Here is a 19,552-nt window from a genome sequence, read left to right as displayed (position 1 = left end):
TCCCCTTGCATCAGAGAAATCCCTGGATATGCAGAACACAACAAGCAACATGCTGTAGGCTAGCCTCTGTGTGTGTCTGTGTGTGACAGAGAGAGGGAGACACGGCGTGTGAGCTTTGGAAATTGGGCCCAAAATTATGAAATGTACCATTTAATGAAAGCTTAGACTGCTGAAAGTGCTCCCAAGACAAGCTACAAGACAGAAAATATTTGTAAAACTTACTTGAAAATTGACAAAAACAACAATTTGACATTGATGGTTGAATTATTTAAAAAAAAAAAAAAACTGAGATGAGATGAGATTTTGAACAAAAACGCTCAAAAACAACTCAGATTTTTGCAAGATATTAAATAAGGAGATACAAGAATGGCCAGAGAAATAAACAGCTAACAAGTGGAGACAGAGGGGCAGACAAGGAACAGAAAAGATTAGGACACTAAAAGGCAGAAAATCCATGTTGGAGGAGATAGATGATGAGAGGTGATGCGGTGATAGCAAAGGGAGGACAAATGAAGAGGCAGAAGATAGAGGTGAGATTCAATCTCCTCGCCCTGCAGAATGTGAGGGTCTTGTAAGCAAAAGTAGTCCTGGGCAGAAGCTAATGGCTGTTTTATCCTTTTGATCTTTTTCCTTCACTCCCTTTATACCTCGCTTCATCATTCTCTCAAAATAAATCTCCCTGCCTGCCTCAACTCAGACACACTCGCTCAAATCAGGCCAAGGGAGAAAAAGAGAAAGAAGACATTTCCATCTAAATTCAATACACACAAAAAAATGGATCTATCATGTTTGTTATATATTTTACATTCATTATCATTATTATATTTTCAAAAACAAGAGTTAATTTTGTTTTTTTTTTTAAATAATGTGGTGTTTTTTTGTGTTTTTCATTCCAGCAAGCAAAATAATCTAAACCCAGAGGAAGTCAAACTTCAGAAGGAAATGTGCAGTTCAAGATAGGAAGGGAAAACACACTACACTGTTTGACTGCCAGGAAATCTCAGCGCAGTGCTGCACCAAAACATAAAAGTAATAACTAAAGCACAAGCATCTCACAGACTATCACTTCAGGCCAGGCCAATGTTTCTTTATCTGGCAGTCTCAGCCACTAACAGATTGTGAAACAGTGAAAATTGATAATTGTGTGTTGTGGAAAGGGTCCGGTCACATCACTGCAAAGTCATCTGCAACCTGTACGGTGTGTCTCTGCTCCAGTGTACAAATGTAAATCCTGTTATGTTTCAGGTCAAAATATTTGTTCTTTCCCCTGTGTGATGAGTCAGCACCTGTGCATCAATCATTCATGAGGCTACGGTTCTTGTCTGATGTCAAAGTTTTTCTCTGCTGTTTGCTGCTGAGACGGGAACGTGCCCTTGAACTGGCGAGAGGATGTGTACTGGGCTGGAACGGAAAAGAGGACATCCCAGAGCCTCGGGCTGTGCCAGTATGACCAGATTGGCAGGAATGGCATTAATGGAGACCAGTGAGGAAGAGAGTGTGACAAAATCCCCTTGGCACAGACAAATAAAGTAGGTGGCTGTGAATGAGATGAAAAAACTTGTATGTGTTTGCACGAATAAGCTGAAAAAAGGATAGAAGGAAAGGCGGAGCATCACCCACCAGACACCCGGGGCCACCACAGAGTGATGGTGACACTGAGTGGCCAGCGTGTGTGACACTGTGACAGTAATGATGGGAGACTCTTTCCCGAACTCTCTCTGGCTTCTTCTCCTCTCCCTCACTTCTCCTTCTGTCACTCCCTGTGCTTTGAGTCACACCCTGATCATGCGTCTTCACAGCAAAGTCTTCTGACACTGTGAACCCAACTCATGAGGATCTTCTCAGATGTTTTTCCATCCTGCTACTAAAAATTACTCTGTAAAACGTGGAACTATAATCTGGTGTTAGGCGTTGTGTTTTTCCTACGTGATGAAGTTAGAATTTAATTGACAATATTGAAAGTATGATCTGACATATTTTTGGTCCTTGTCACCTTAGCCTGGGTGTGTGCCAGTGGAGAGAGGGTGCACATGGCCGTGGCTCCAGTGGACAGCAGGGCATTAACTCTCTGTCCCAGATCCTAATGACCCTGGCCCACTGAACCCTTGACAAAACCCAGACCACCCAGAGTCGCGACTCCTCCTCTGCACTGACGCCCAGCAGCACTGGTTTGTTTACACTGTGCATTTTTCTGACCTGTGCGCCTGTGTACTCTTTCAGTGTGGTCCTTGTTGTTTGCAGCCCAGCTAGTTACTTAATTTTCTCTTCTCTCTCTCTCTCTCTCTCTCTATCTGTCTCTCTCTTCAGCTTCACCCAGCCAAAGCCATGGCAGCAGTGCTGGTTAAGAGGTTTGTGTATCCCATTAGGATGATGAAGAGGCCTTTCATCAGTACACTCCCTCCGGCCAGGCGCTGACAGGAGCTTTACCTTGACAAGCCTCTCAAACACACCACTCGACACGAGACAGCACCCAGCAAAGAGGTCTGCAGGCGGTACACACACACACTCTCTGCTGCACACACACACACACGCAAATATACACACACTGACTCTGAGCTGAGAAAATAAGGGAAGAGATGCTAACTCTTCACTTTTAAACTTATCCCCATTTTTAACATCAGCCAATAAAGTTCAGTGTACGAGGAGGGAAGACAAGTCTTGGCTAATTCTGAATCGCTACTCTAATCTATTTTTAATCACTGTCTCACGAGGACTAATAGTGTAACGACCATGCAGGGCTCTGTCCAGATGGGCGAAGTAATTTTTCAGGAGGGGGAGAGCAGGAGGAAGGAGACAGAATGTGAAGACAGAATATAAAAAAAGAGAAACAGGAATAGAGGGGAAGAATAAAAAGAGCACAAGTAAGAGAGGGAAAGAGGGAGCGGGAGAGACAGAGATTGAAGACAGAGCAGTGGAGAGAATGGGAGACAGAGAAGCCACAGGAGCCAAGATGACCTGGATTCATAGGACAAGTATCGATTACTTAAGGATGAAAAGCTGAAGAAAGGGCTCTGCTTAGACTAGATAAATGAACTCAACCCCAGAGACCTGGAAAGACAGAACTAGATGAAAGTAACAAACAAAACGGTACACTCCGAGAATCTAACTACTGTAGCTGCTTTGTCTAAAATCTGACAAGGTGGAAGCAAATCATATGCCACTGCTGCTGTGTAACAGCTGGTAGTCTGATGGATGAAACAGGGAGACAGGTAGGGACTGCAACTGGTTGTTGGAACCGTAAGACAGATCCACACACAAACAGCATTAAGAAGAGCATACACGCAACGCAGCATATGGGAGACTATGACCTGATTAGATTTTATTGTGTGGGATATAGGAGTAATATATGGAATCTGTATAGATCATATATAAAAGCACACAAACACACACACTCATATAGATAACACAGAGGCCCAGCTCTCCTTTAGTAGACTGGATTAGTGTGCTTCACTTAGAATTACTTTGTATAATCGCTTTCAGTATTCTGAGCTTGAAGCACTGCTGCCGCCCAAAAATGCACCTTCAAAGACTGAGTACAATAAAATGAAACAGAGTTAAAACATAAACTCCTGCCAAAATAGTGTGCTCTCTGCAGTTTCACATACATAAGCATGAATGTGCTTATGTTCCTATCCATTTTAAAACCAGACAATAGATGAGTTGGTAAATTAAAAAAACTTTTAAGGACAACTGTTGTCAGTCAGACAGAAAAATCACCTGAACCAACACGAATATACTTAAGGTTCACTAAATAGATTCTCACATTAAACTTGCATTAACCGATTTTTCTTTTTGGCTTATTTGGGGCAGAGGAAAGAAGTCATAAACATTGACATCCCAGTATTATGACTTTGTCTTCCTGCCAAAACATTAGGGTTGTGGGCAAAAAAACCAAAACAATGAGCTGAAAATGGTCTGTAAAGCTGAGAAGAACTGCAGCCAAGTGATAATTCCCTGTGGGTTCTTCATTACGAGCAACCCCCTTTCACAGCACACACACTCAGTTGAGCCATTGTTAATACAAAAATATGGATTTTAGCAGCTTCAAACAGACAGAGTTATATGATCTTATATAATTCAGTATAACAGAGTAACAGAGTGTGCAGGCGTTGCGACAGCACCACTTTGAAACTTTTCATTTTCTCTCCTGTGATGCGTCTTCGTTCAGCCTTCCTAATTCTGACGGCCCATAGAGCAGCACTTGAATAGCCACTCTGTGCTGGAAACCGTAAGAATAGAACCGCTTGACCCTCATATGGCTGCAGTCAGTTGGGTCATTTGTGAAGCACAATGGCTGGCTGCAAACATAAAGGTGTTTATATCTTTCCCACAATTTACAATCTATTCAGCATGACTGACTTCACAACTTCCATTTTCCACAACAAAGAACCAGCTACTGTTGTGTTGGATTGTGCGCAGAGGACACACTGGAGAACACATAGGTGACTGGTGTTTGGGTGGTCGACCACATTTCAGAAACCATGGGAGATACACAACGCTATTTTGTATTATTGTGCAGTATTATTAACTACATCATATGCAACACAATAAGACCGGGGCCGTTTGAATAGTTAACACTCGAGCAGCGGACTGAAAAGCAAATGATTGATGTGAATGAAATGAGACACTGTGTGTGCAGCTTCTCTGCAAATATGCATGAAGGAAAATTTGTGCCACACAATGGCTTTATCAACTTGACAGCTTACTGCATCCAGCTAATAACATTCAGGACTCATGGTGAGGTTTCTGTTATCATAGCTCACACCAGTGCCCCCAAAACATCAACACATGACAGTAAAATTATCCAGTGCAAATCTGTAGGTCAGATGTCACAGCCCTCTTTATGTCACACCCCAGGCTTCACTGCCGTGTGTTGTAAAACCTACTCGCAAAACCTGCACCTCATACCTGTGAACATACCTGTCTAAGGTCTTTCGGCCTGTGCCACGAGTTCACCTTTCTGTAACTCTCAAACTCTCAGTGCGAGCACTTCTGCGTGCGTATGTAGAAGAATAACAGATCATGATCTAAATTTAATTAGCCGACACAGAGCCTTACCGCTGTGTTTTCTCCCCATGAAATATTACAGCATGCACAGCGAAACTACTCTAAAAGTACAAGCACATTAATAAACATTACACAGTCTCCAATCATTTTAATGGCTGGTGAGACAGTGGAAGCAATCAGTGGAACAAATAAAAAAGAAGCAAAGAGGGACAGAAAGACACAGGGAGGCAAAGTGGATGGGATGAAGCGAAGCTACCTGTGTACTTAAGGTGTATGAAGATGAAAAAGAGAGAAAGTTAGCTGAGCAGAAGAGGCAATTTTGGACAGCGTGAGAGTCATTGTGCCGCTTTGTCTTAGACTCATCATGTTCTGAGGTGTTTCATATAACAAGTTGTTGAGATCAATAGCATCCATTTACTGAGGTGCAGCTCATCTAATCATCTGGCGCTCTGCTGCCCACAGAAGGAGCTGCGACACAGAGCTGGGCCTCTGGAGGAGAACAGAGTAATGAAATGTACACTGCAGCTCAGTCTATCTTCAACTCCCCAACAACTGGCACAAACACAGCCCGCATGCCTCCCCTGTCTCACTACCCTTATCTCCTATATCTCCATATGAGCAATAAACCCAAGCTTCACCTCCTCTTTCCACCCTCTCTCCTGCTTACACACATGCACATCCTCTCATATGTTTGGCTAAAGCTGCATATTGTGTGGCCCATTAGGAATCTGATGGGTGTGAGGCACAGAGACCAAAATATCCACAGCACTCGGTTTCCCTCTCCAACTCATTGACTGAGTGCCTCAGGGTAACATCACAATAAGCACTCCTTGTCCCTGCTCCCCAATGCAATTCTATAATTCATCTTAATTGAGAAAAACAAGCAAGCAACGGAGAGCATTGGAAGGATGCAAAGTGCAGGTCGTGTATTTCAGGGACTGAGGGACCTGGTGTATATTTTGTGTCTGTGAATATAAGTGTGCGATGTTGCAAAAATGTATTCACCTTTCTCCTTTATTGGTTCAACTTTTTGTATTTTTCTCAAATGAGGCTGAAAACAAAGCACTAACAAATCATGTAAGAAGGAACAAATGCAAAGGAGGAGACGTGTAATTATTCACTGTCATCTGTCTCAGCTATTGACATCAATTATTGATATTTGAAGCTATTTTTACTCTTGCTTCATTTTTATATTGGGATTTTGGCAAGACACTGGAGACTAAAAGACAGAATATTAGACCCTCAGTACTAATGAAGGACAGGGAATGTATTTGTATTTTCTGCACTCACTGTGATTTTTACGCATATACTGTAATTTATTCAAGGGTTCTCCAGTTCAGATTTCTGAGCTCAGAGACAGAAGTAAAAAGCAGATGGTGTTTGAACGCTATCTTGTAAATGAAGACATCACATCTGAAAATCACAACTTTCAAGCCAACATGGCAGCTCAAGTACAGACAGAGCTCCAACTTTATCTGAATGCATGCTGATCTAACCTTCAGGTAAGTATTCTGGGTTATTCATGGCCGCTGGAAATTAGGCACAAACTCCTGGTAACTGGTTGGTCAAAGCAAACGTTTTTCAGTTTACTATTAAGTAGTCATGAAGAAAAGCTCTCCTGTTCCAGTGTTGGATCGATGCAGGATAAATATATCCAAGGGGGGTTTTCGATATTGGCTGCCACTGTGTTGAGCCTATACCTCCACAACTCCATTAGAGACTGCATGTTTTTTTTTGTTTTTGTTTTTTTTTGGAAAATGCAGTACTGTATCATTTGTGTTTGCTTGTATTTCTTTTCATTCACCTTTCAGAGGCTGTGCTATCTAGGGCAGTGGTCAGCAGTTTTAATCAATTTTTCAAACACAGGAGCACCACGGCAGTCAGGAAATCCCAGCAGGACAGTAGGGAATGGACACAGCAATAATAATAACACAAAATCTAATCTGAATTATGCTCTAAAGCGATTAGGTCAGAATAATCCCCAGAAAAAACACAAATGCAGCCTGTGATGAAATGCAGGAAGGGGAGCTACATTAACCGTGTGTGGATGTTTTTATTCCTGATGGTGCTGATTTGTGTAAAACTGGGTTTGATTTTATGGTGTTTATTTTAGGAAACAAGAGTAGGTCTAAGTCTGACTGAGTTGCTATTATTAACGTAGGTTCAAATACTTCCAACTGCCCAATCAAACAAAGAGTAATTCTCTCTCTTAACCTTTTCATTCATGAAGCCTAGCTGAGAATATTTAAATTCCAAATGGGATTCCCATTTTCAAAAATACCACCACCAAGTTTAGACTAAGACCCTAAGACCTTAATGCATTTTGGGTGCAAATACAGAGTATGTAAGACAGATGGGGGGAAAAGGGCAGGACTTGAGAGGGAATAAGAGTTACTTTTCTGATTGCACGGCCAAATATAAAATAAGGAATTTGACATCACTGATTTCAGTGTGTCTAGATGTACAGGGCAAGGCTGTAGCACATACATGCAGAACTACATTTAAAAAGTCCAGTTTCAGTAAAAACTAAAGGAGTAGTTTGACATTTTGGGTGGTGGTATCTGTCACTGTGATGACAAACCACTATAATTATGCTTGGCCAAGAAAATGCAGCTCCTTTATGTAATACCACAAAATTTCCCCTATTACATTTCTGTTCTGTATGGATTAAATAAGAGAGGCATAATGCGTCAATTAGAAAAAATCTTTGTTTGACAGAACCAGGTTAGTTGTTTCCCCCTGCTCCACAACCTGCTGGTTCTTGTTTCATATTAAGAAGAGTATTTTCTAGCCATACAGCCATACAGCGTAACCATCTCTACACCTCAAACTTTGATTTTGGTTGATTTGCTCTGTTTACTGCGGGGTCTCTGGTGTGGTTTCCCTTGTGCTGACTCTGTGTGGTAAAAGTTCAGGGATCAGTGTGGACAGACCTTGAGGTCACCGACTGCCTTTCTGCTGAGCAGACTATTGTCCAACAGCTGCATGGCTGCACCACTCCAGGTCTATTCAGAGTCTATTCAGCAGCTTCAGCTTAGTGCAATAGAAGACCACAGCCCATTGTTTGATGCCGAGTCTGTTTGAGCTACACCAGGACGCTCACTTCATCTCCCAGTGAGTTCAGAGAAACAGTTAAGTCTCAATGAATAGGGGCGGATTTATACACGTAAAAAGACGCATTAAACACATTCAGGCCGACTCCAGTTCTCAAACAGAGAGCTGCTTGACCTCAGCAACCTTTGCAGAATGTCAAAGCTCACTGTATGCTGTTTGCTTCCTTCAGCACAACGCATTTAGATACAAACACAGAAAATGTTTTTAAAGGATGAGGGTGAAAGAAATCTGTGCTTTTATACAACACCTCTACATCTATGTTTATTTGTGCAAACTTGTCATTTTAGCAGTTCTATTTTCATTTCACTTCTGTTGCAAATATGAAATAAGAACCAATAAAACATTAGCATGCAAAAATGTATGACAAGAAACTTACGGCATTACTAACAAGTTACCTATTTCCTAACATTGGGTCACTGTATGATCCTGCATGCAAAATGGCCATATCACACTCAGTAAAAAAGCCACCTGGAGGCACCAGCACTTCTGTGAGCAGAATTAAGTCAGAGTGCAATGGCTTTCTTGTTTAAAGTGCCTCCAAAGAGTCCCATTATTACCTTCCCAGAATGCAAATGTGCTTTGGGCCAATTAGAGGTTGAGCCAATACCAATGTAAGCCCATAAAAATCCACCCTTCCATAATCATTCAGCAATATGACTCATGGGTAAGACTGGAACACCGGCCTGTAAATGTGTCACGATTATGACTGTGTGCTAAAAATGAATGGGGAAGCTGTGTATTTCATTCTCACGGTGTTGGAACTCAGCCACGCATATGTTAGTGTCAGTGCTTCTAATGAAATAAATAGACTTGTGATAGTACTTATTAGGTCTCCATAAGTGGCAGGTAAAGACAAGGGCCCTGTGGTGCATCAAAGGCAGTTAAATGTCTCTTTTTAGATCACCCCCTATCAAGAGGTATTTAGGGGGAGAGGGGGTTGCTTTTTTTTGTTTGTGGAAACAGACGCCCTCATCCAGGATGTCTCTGTGTAATTACACGCCACAGAAGACCTTCATTCCTCTCCTCTTCAGAGAGAGATGAAAGACAAGAGAGACAGAGGCATGTAATCACTCCTCTGACTGAAAGAAGGAGAGAAGAGGTGAGGGACACAGAGAATAGAAGGACAAAGGGATGGTGAGTGGTGGTGGGGTTTTAATAAACCTCTCTCTCTTGTTTACAGAGCCTCTCCTATCTCTCCTGATTTTGCTCTCTCTTTCTGACACACACACACACACACATACACACACACACACACACACACACACACACACAAACAGACACACAGTCTTTCTTTGCCTGAGTCTTTCATTATTCTCAGAGTTGCCTGTTCTTTGCCTCAGGACAGATGTGTAAATTGTTTTGCTAATGTAAGGCCCAGTGCTTAGAGCTTTAGCAGGAAGGAGATTTACACACTCCACACACTGTATAACTGTCACTCACAAACTTGTGTTCACAAAAGCATGAAGAGGGATGCCATGAGCAACGACATCTCAGCACACACACTCCTCAGAGCATGCACATACATCTATCTACACACACTGGTGCTGAGAGAGGCATGGGTGGACACTGACATGCACACATAACTGTTCTATTTCCTTTCACCATTCACAGTCCCCGAGCCTAAATCTATCTAAATGACACCCTCACCTCATCACGAAGACTGGAGAGCTGCAGTTACAGACCGCTGCTGTTCTACCGTAAAACTCCTGTACTTTACCATTACAGGCTTTATTTACTCTCAGCAGCACAGGGGGCAAAACACTGGAAAAGTACCTGTTAATGGTCTGTATTTGCTTCTGAGGTTATGTTGAGTTGGCAGTCTGGGACTCCTTTTTGTTGTTTTTAATAGTTTGGCAACATCTGTTGTTTGGAAACAGCAAAGCACTCATCATGACAAACATCGTGACAGAAGTCAGCAGGCAAATGAAGGACACACACTATACTGTCACTATTGAGTCCTGCCATTCTGTTTCAAACGGTGTCATGGGATTAATCAGTTAGACTAAAAAACATTATTGATAATTGATTAATCATTTAAAGGAACAGTTCGTCATTTTGAGATACAGACAGATCCGGTTCTTGCCAAGAATTAAATGGCAAGCTCAGTCCCACTGTCCTATTGGTCAGCAGCCATTAGTCAGTTAACTTAGCGTAGCACAAAGCCTGGAAACAGCTAAACTGACTCTCTGACATTCTCTAATTAACGCTATGTATCATGTTTGTTCAGCCTGTGCTAAAATGACACTTTCACAGGTTGTTTTGTACTGAGCTATTTTTTGTGCTAAGCTAAGGTGCTAAGCAGGTTGTTGGCAGTAGTTTAATAATTATAGTGCAGACAGTATTATCTATCTAAGGCCCTCAAGGAAGCAAAATAAGTGCTTTCCCAAAATGCCTAAAAGTGTTCCTTAAAATAATTTCTCAAGCAAGAATTGCAAACATTTGCTGTTCCAGCTTTTCAAAGATGAGAACTCAGTGCTTTTTTTATCACAGTGCATTAAATATATGACTGAACAAATACACACATTTTAAGGCCTTGGGCTGTGGAAAATCATATAGAGCATTTCTCACTATCTCCCCACATTTAATAGACTAAAATGATAATAATTATCGAGAGATTAACTGATAATAAAATAATCATTTGTTTATAGAGTCTTACTGGTTTTATCCCTAACCCTGTGTTTCCTAATCCTGGTCACATCAAGCCTGCATGACAGTGACTAACTACTTTGTCTGTGCGTCTGATGGTGCCGAGGCCTCGGAGGAGCTCCAAACAACCCATCTGCCCAGGAATCTGCCAATCCGTCTGTGTGTCTGGCTCTCCACAGGTAGGTCTGTCTGTCCCTGTGTGATCCGTGTTTCTTTTATGAAGCCATGAAAGAGGAGGGTAGAAGCTGGCTGCAGCGTGAAGGTTGAAGCTATAGACAGACACCGTTCAGTGTTTAATGACCCACTGTAACTATACCTATTCGTCTCCCCCGGCAGAGCAGTGAAATGCCCTGGAAATGGTCTTCTGCTGAACATAATGCATCATGCTAAATCATAACTCTTCAGCCAGCACTGGTATCATCACATGAAACATGTTTCCCCACATTAGAAAAGCTTCTTTTGACACAAAACAATGCAAGGAATGCTTCAGTACAAATTACACTAATCTGGAGGCATATTAACACAATGAAGTCAGGGAGCGCTAGAACAAAAAAAGTGGTAGCATTTGCGCTGCTTCTACGTAAACCAATCAGGCATAAACTCACGTCTTGATCAATAAATATCTATGTGGCTTTCATTTGCGTGTGTGAGTTGCCTTGTCTACCCACTGCACCTCACAAACACACACACACACAAAAACACATTGGAGGCAAATGAAGCTGAGCAACAGCAACGGCAGAGTCAGAGCAGAGACACCCAGAGTTAATGAACCTTCACCAGTCAGCATGGCTGTCCATCTGCTTTCATAATCCCCATAAACAGCAGGCCACGGGTGCTGTCCAACCAGCTACACACACACACACACACACACATTTTGCCATCCTAAATATCCTATGTGAAGAATGAGTGATGTACGTGGGATTTTATATTTGTGTGTGTGTATGTGTGTGTGCAGGTTTGGGATGTTCAACTCATCAGCAGCTAATCTAAGTGGAGTGACTGGGAGAGGTGAGCGTGAGGTCGGCTGTTGAACCCATCTGGTCAGCAGCAGGTAAGAGGCTTGAAACACACACCCGCTGATACATTTGAGCTCACACACTTAAATCTAACTTTAATTACATGCATGTACATCTGCCACATTACACCAGACCTCGTCAGACTACTTCACACACGGCACACATTTAAAACGATCCCTAACTCTTGAGCGACTGATGTCCAGTGGTATTTTGTAGCTTAAGCTATGCACACCTGGAATGGTGAGTGCACCGGGAGGATAAACCAGGTTTCCTCCTGTGCAATCAGAACAGCTGCCAGAATGAGAGAAAGGGGTGTGTACAAGAGCTGTGTGCTGATTGAGACTGAGTGTGACCCCACTGTGACCCATGCAGAAAAGGGAGTAATACCTAAGTAATACGGCTGGCTTCCCATCAGCGTGCACCCATCGCACATACACACCAACACCAAACACACAAACTGAGCCAAAAGCAGCCTGTCAGCGCTTGATTAAAACCTGCATCCAAGGCGAGAACAAAATCTTTACTATGTGTTTGGAGGCTCCCAGTCAAAGCCTCTGGAGGAGAAATAAGAAGAACTAAGTCCTGGAGCTGAAGACGGGTGGAGGAATTAAAGGGTGGATGAGGGCAGATCTCATTCTTTCACTCTTCTCTTTGCCATGGTTGTGATCCAAGAGTCTCTGAGCAGAGACAGGGATTTTTGCCCCTGTTGTGTGTTTGTTTTTGTCTGTATAAGTTTTCAGCATGAAGATAAATACTGTATAGCAGACCTTTTGCTCTAGCACAATTTTTAAAGCTGAAACTGATGAAAGGAAAGGCAAAGAAAGTAGGAGGCAAGGAAAGAAAGGAAGGAAATGGGCAGGGTATGCCCTTGTCAATCTCCAATCACTCACCATCACTGACAGGCAATGAGCTTAAGAAACCAACATGGTGCTTTAACTCCCTGACAGTCACTGCGTTAAATAACACATCAGCACATTGCTGACATACAGCCAATCACATAAAATCCATTACCCCCACCCTTAATACACACTTGCAAATACACTCATTAAGCATCATTCGCCTTGATTTAAAACACAAGGGAGGAAAAAGGGAGGCTGTTTGAAAGTCCTGCTGTTGCCTAGCTGCGTTCAATGCAGACAGAAGGACGCAGGATCACTTCCGTTCCTTCTCTCAGCTGGAGATATGCACATGTATGCTCAATACACCCGTCTCTCCAGGGAGGTCTGTGTGTCATTCCCCTACTTTAGACACACCAGCTGCTCCGTGTGTGCTCTGCAGTGTCAAGAGCCCCTTCCCACCTCGCACCAGCCTTCGGTGGCACCCACATCCACTTACACACAGGCATGACAAAGCTCCCATTGCTCCCCTCCTTTACCTACTCTCAACAACCCAAACACCCCTCCCCCCGCCCACCCACACATCCATAAGTACCCTGAGGGCAGATGGGACCCTAATAAGCGTTACACTCAGAGAAAAGGGATTCTTCACAGTGCCTTCTGAAGAGCAATTCCCAAACTCCGCCTGAGAGCTGGCTGGATAAAAAAAAATGATGGAGTGAGATGTGGATGACAGAGGTTGCTATATGTGAGACTATGAAGCTATAAATACGGCTGATGAGATATCAAGAGTTTGAAGGAAAGGGAAATAGAGAACAGCGAAGTCAATTCATTAATGTGGGTGTGGGGAACTGCAGCTTTGTAAGCCAATAAAAAGAAGTCAGAATAACACTAACTGCCATCACTTTCTCGATTGCAGCACATTTCCTCCCATGATGGAAAGTTTATTATTAACACACTTTAAGCTAAATTTTCCTCCAGTTAGCCAAGCCCACATGACACGCTCCGATACAGACAGACACAAAGGCAAGCATCAAGAGATTGGTTGTGGTCTAAGCTCTGACTAGACTTGGCTCTAGTGCCTTTTGAAGACAAAAACCCTCAGCTAAGATGATGAGGGGAATCTACACGGCCTGAAAAACGATCATTTTTAAATGTGGACACACACAGAGCGCTGGACCACAGCACAGCCAATCAAGTGCTGACGCTGTTACTGATCTGTGGACCTCTGTGTAACTTTTACCAAGTGTGTGTATATGTTTGTGCATGTGTCTGTTTAGAGCAAGGGGGTTAGTCGAGATTTGGTGAGACCCCCTGTAGTGAATCCTTATCCCATTGGTCACGATGCTCAGAGTGCTGCTGAGATCTTAAATGAAAATTCCTGCACTCACTCAGTCACTCCCTCCCAAGTGACCCAGCAGGTCCTCAACCATTATACATATAAATGCAACCTCTTTATCAGGGGATGTGGCTCCATCTTGCATATGTGTGCATGTGTGTATGCGTGTGTGTTGGGTGTGTGCTGTCTTTTTCATGTCAGATGTCAGTGAACATGTCCTAGCATATCAATCATACAGAGTCAGTTTTTTTTTTTTAGCTAAAGCAGGCTGGTATAGCATATTCCTGTGCATGTACTGATTATGCAACAGTAACACCTCTAAAAAGCATGCACACACACACATACACACACACACAAATTCTCATGCAAGTATAGCCCCTGTTGAAGTTGTGAATGAGTGTGTGTGTGTTCTGGCACCGCCCCCCCTTTACCCCACACAAAGGGGCAGAAAAAGCTCTGTGGAGTCTCCTATTCATCTGCAGCACAATGGAACCCCACAGAGGTTTTCTTCCTGTTTCCCTGTCTGCCCCACCCATCTGCCCCCCCACAGGGCAGGATGGAGGGGCAGGGGGTACCCCGTTCTGCCTGCCCCGCAGCAACTTCAGCTCCCATCTGCCACCGAAACTCTCTCTCCTCCACCCCTGGGTTCATCCATCCATCCCCCTCTCTCACTGCAGCCTCGACTTTTTGAAGACATGTGCCACACTCTTTTGCTTTATTTAGAAGCATGTCCTTGCTACATCATGGACTGAAAAAAAAAACTGATTTTGTGAATACTATTAAAAAATGATTTGACCCTGAGACAAACAGTTTGGGTTAGAAACATTTTTAAACTCCCATCATCAATAACTTTAATAACAATTAATTAATTTACAACATTCTTACATTTTATCCCTGTTTTATATGGAGGTTCACAGGTAGAAGAGGCTACCTGGTGTAACATAAACAAGGTACTTTCACCCGACCCCACGAACGCATTACATAAAATATTTAAATAGCTTCACTTGATAATAATTGTGTATACACACTTTGAATTAGTTGGCAGGCTGGACAATATGGATTCAATCATTATGATTCTAAATACTTGGAGAACATATTTTCTTTGCAGAAGAAAATAATGACCTGTGCTTAAAACCACATTCATCTCAAGCCTGCCAGTCACTTTTCTTGTGCTAGCCTCCCTCCTCCATTTACCTCGCTGTTTTGCCCTCCTACAGCTGTTTGCTGCAGATTTATGGTCCGGTCTAACATGCACAGTATTGGCAAAGCATTAAATATGTCTACTCTTAATACTGTGAGCTCTCTCCATCGATAAGAGCCTTAATAAAAACATCTCCCTAGTGGATTTGTGTCTCTTTTTCACTTTCCACCCTTCGTCTCCCTGCTCGACAATATCCTCCTCTCTTAACCACTGTTTCTTGTGCTGCTTTGCTACCTTTAACCTGGTCCTGCTGCACATCACTTGTCTTCCTTCCATTCTTTCCCACCTATTTCTCCCCCCACTCATCGCCTCATTCTCTGGCCTGTGCCAGAGGTTTAATGATGCTTGAATGCCACTGCTATGGAGTTTTCTTCTTCGCTCTTTTCTCATAAAGGATATTTAAAAGCCATGCCCCGAGATCAATCTATCTCAATGTGTCTCTCACGGATTCATTTCTCTTCCATCTCCCCTTTCTGTTTTTTCCTCTTCACTTTCAGATGGATAGCATTACCCTGCGTAACCTCTCTCCTTGTTTAGTTCACATATATCCTCTGAAACAGCCCCCAGCTGCAATTGACACACTTGCTTGAACTGCCACTCTTTTTATCTCGTCTCTAAATGCCTGTTGGTTCCCTAAAATCCTCCACTATGCCCTGTAGCCACCCGGGTCAGTTACGCCAATAAGACCTGAGCTGCTGTTTCCCTCCCACTTCTTTCTCCTTTGCTGTCTCTGATGTAAAGAATTTGAGCATCATAAGCACATTTTAAATATTAACAAAGACCACTTTGCACATATGAATAATACAGGAGAGAGGGCAGTGGCTGGCCAGCTATCCCATCCCCTGCCGCCTGACGGTCATAAAACTAATGCACTGCTCCGGGACCGAATGTGTCCTGGTCTGGTCTGCCAGCAGGACTCGCCCGAGGAACTAGCCCCAAAGAGTGCTGTCTGTTTATTTATCATGGCGCCCAACCACCTGTCCAAATCTCTGCAGATGCAACAGCCTGGCAGCACTTTTGTTATGACTATGTGTTTCAGGGACACTTTAATCTAATCTGACATCTCAATCTGCTGAGCGTCTTTGAAGCCAAATCTACTTTGGTGTTTGAGGTTAGCTTTGTTGTCACATTCCTTTCTTTCCATGCATCTAAAATTCATACTCAAATTCATACAATTCAAACAGCAAAACTCCACTGACCAAATATTTGGTCAACAACAAATGAATGAATATTTAGCACAAATGAAACAACACACATTAGAAGCGTTCATCCAGGCCTTTAGGGGAGTGTCTGACATGCTTCACTCCCCAACTCTGAACTACTGACTGTGTCTTCATTACCCTCACTCTCATAGTATCTTGACCTCCCTGTCCACACACTGCTCTCCTGGTCCTTCCCCCCTCACCAGGGCTTACTGGACACCTGGTCGCCTGCATTTAATCCTAATGTTTCACAAACAGTGCACAAACAGGCGTATGCCGTATGTCGCTTTTCTAATTCTGATGTAGTCATTAATAATGACACATGCAGAGAGAGGGAGTGGACAGCAGGGTAGTTACTCCAGACAAGTGTTCCTGGCAGTCTGGGTAATTAATGTGTATGTCAACACAGAAAGAGAAGCACCACAGCAGAAGTGTGAGCTCAGCACATCGACGATACAGGCAGAGACTGAGACTGGAGGGATCTGAGGGGGGTGGGTGGTGTCAGAGGAAAGGTACACACACAATGGGAGAGAAGATAAATGCAATCTGTCTGCTCCATCATGCATTCCCTAAATATATCTCTGCCTCTCTCTACCAGACAGAAACTTTACTGGGGCACATCGAGCTACCGTCCCCCAGCGTCCTCCCGCCTTCCAGCTCTGCTCCCTCTAACAGGACCTCTCTGCAATCCTCAACTGCTGGTATCAACATTTCTCATTTCTCATGCAAGGATTTCAGAACAGTCCACAATTTTAATAAACGTAAGCAGCTTTTCTGCTCCGCCTGTTCGGGGAATAATACACAAGGACCTTGGGAGGTACGGTGGGGGTTCTTATTGGTATTCAAAGAAATGGGCACAGAGCTGGACAGACAGTCAGTGTGTCCTCCTGAAGATTACTGTTGTCATTAACTAAAATTGGGCTTCTTCACCACAGGGTCAGATTTATTTCTTAGAGGGGCCTTTTACCAAAGTCTGTGTAGACTCTGCACTCATTGTTGTCCACATTGTTCTTTTTTTTTCCTACTGTAAACCAAGCTTAATTCACAATCCACAAAACAAAAAGATTTCTGCCTTGAATTTCAATCTGATCTGGCAAGGGGAGGGGAGAAACAGTCCAGGCTCAACTAGCAGAGGCTACACTGAGGGAAATTATTAATCTAACACTATAGATGGACAGTGTCACCTTGGTGTCCAGGTCCTGGCCCATCAGCTTTCCAACAGTGACCTGTGCTGTGTGCCAAATCATTTCATCTCCATGAGAACTGGCTGCAGTCTTTGATGGCTTCAACACTGGGCAAGTCACCGATAAAAGTCTGCAGTTCCCTGATCAAAGTCTGTTCTGCTCAGACTCTTATACCATGTCTAATGAAATAATAATTAAAAAGCCATAAATGGTTTATGATCAGCGAGTTCAGTATTTCAGACACAACGTGTAAACCCAACCTTAAAACTACTGGTACTAAAATGATACACTTTAGCTGGATGAGAATCAAAAAATAAAAATAAAAATGAAAAGAATATCTTCCCCCGAAGCACTTTAAGTGTTCTGTCTCACTCTGCCTTACTTCTCACAAGGCTTTGCGTTTTCTTTTTGTAGAGGCCAAGAAGGCATGGAGCAAAACCTTAATTACTCCCTGCGCACCGGGGGAGTTTGATTTTTCCGCTCCAAGTAGAAAACAGAGCTCTCAACTCGAGTCTCCTGTAAGGTTGAAGCTTTTGCTGTGTGTAAAGAAGTGCTTGTCAGTAGGCCACCCCACACCTCCCTGCATTGTTATGAATATACTATAATCCAAGGCATCTTTTCTTCTTTTTTTTTTTTAAATCCCATGTAACCAAAGTTAGGGTCTGATGTAACTCTGAGTTTTTAAGTACTTTTTTAAAAAAAAACTACATCCTTATATTTTTTACGATATTTCACTTAAGATTTTCAAAATAAACAATAAAACAAGCGCTCAGCGTCTTTCTGAGCGCACCAGTGTGTGTGCAATTGTTGTGCCATGCCACATATACATACAGTATTTCACTAAACTGATGTTTATATTACAAACTTACCAGTGGCAGACACGACATATCCCCCGAGCAGCAGGAGAAGAAACACAAGACCGAGACCTTGGTCACGCTGCATCCGAACAGAGAGCATCTTTTTCGGCTCGGCCGTTGCGAAATGTCCCGGGTTGTCCCCACAGCGGTGCCTGCGCTGCTTTTGACACACCAAGTCGCTCTTGTCCAGCAAAGTCTTTACCCCGGAAAGACTGAAATACTACTTAGTAACAGATTTTAGGTGTTTTTGGTTAATAGTTCAACTCTTTAGTATTGACGCAAACACGCTGCAGGGCTCAAATCACATCCATCGCCGCAGCGTGTCGGAGACTGGAAGGGTGTAATTTCCTTCCGTAATCAAAGTTTGAAGAGGTACGTAGGTATCACACCCTGTGGATATAAAGAAACAACTTGCCGGGACTATTCCTGGTAGATTTCATTTTCAGCTCCTGGCTTAAACTGGAACCAGAAGCACAGAGGTGCCACAAAAGTCACCAAAAAGTTTGACGCATCGCTGCTTCCAGTGAAGAGGTTAAATTAGACGAGAGAGAGTGCGACCCCCGGTAAAGAGAAACTTGGTTTTGCGACCGTACAAAATAAATAACCACGAGATGATGTTGTCAGATTCACTGCAGACTGGACTCCCGAGTCCGAGTCTGTTCTCGGCCCCTGCGCGTCTTATCTCGTCCCTGTCCGTAAGGTGTAAACAAGAACACGGGGATCAGCGCGGAGCACAACGCCAGCCTCCGGACTACTAGTCCCCGCCTGGCCAATCATACACCACTCTCCTCCTCCTCTCAGAGTGAAGGCTGAACAAGTGAAGGTAAACTAGTAGAAAGCGAGGAGGAAAGAGATGGGAGGGGAGAGATAGAAAACCCGGACCCTAGAGCGCACAGCCCCAGTCTGTGGATTCAGCAGGCATCAAAATCTTACTGCAGACAAGTGAGGCTGAGTTTGTCAATATCTATCTATCTATCTATCTATCTATCTATCTATCTATCTATCTATCTATCTATCTATCTATCTATCTATCTATCTATCTATCTGTCTGTCTGTCTGTCTGTTCTCAGTGTGACCCTACCTAAAATGAACAGTGAAGTTTATAAAAGTAGTGCAGCAGCAACAATCATGATTTATGGCATATTATTTC

At 43.1% G+C, this 19,552-nt stretch overlaps 1 protein-coding gene across 1 annotated transcript in view; it reads right to left on the bottom strand.

The window, feature by feature from the left end:
• The window catches only part of unc5b (unc-5 netrin receptor B), a 44,812-nt gene extending 25,702 nt beyond the window's left edge, over positions 1-19,110 (bottom strand). The window contains exon 1 of the mRNA XM_026310180.1: positions 18,415-19,110. Within this exon, the coding sequence (XP_026165965.1) occupies positions 18,415-18,502 (88 nt within the window). The 5' untranslated portion in view covers positions 18,503-19,110. The remainder of the gene's footprint in view (positions 1-18,414) is intronic.
• Between the last annotated feature and the right edge of the window lie 442 nt (positions 19,111-19,552).

The sequence above is a fragment of the Mastacembelus armatus genome, chromosome 15 (genome assembly GCF_900324485.2).
Source record: "Mastacembelus armatus chromosome 15, fMasArm1.2, whole genome shotgun sequence".
Lineage (NCBI taxonomy): Eukaryota > Metazoa > Chordata > Actinopteri > Synbranchiformes > Mastacembelidae > Mastacembelus > Mastacembelus armatus.
Note: the sequence above shows the minus strand (reverse complement) of the source record. Positions and strands in the feature narration are given on the sequence as shown.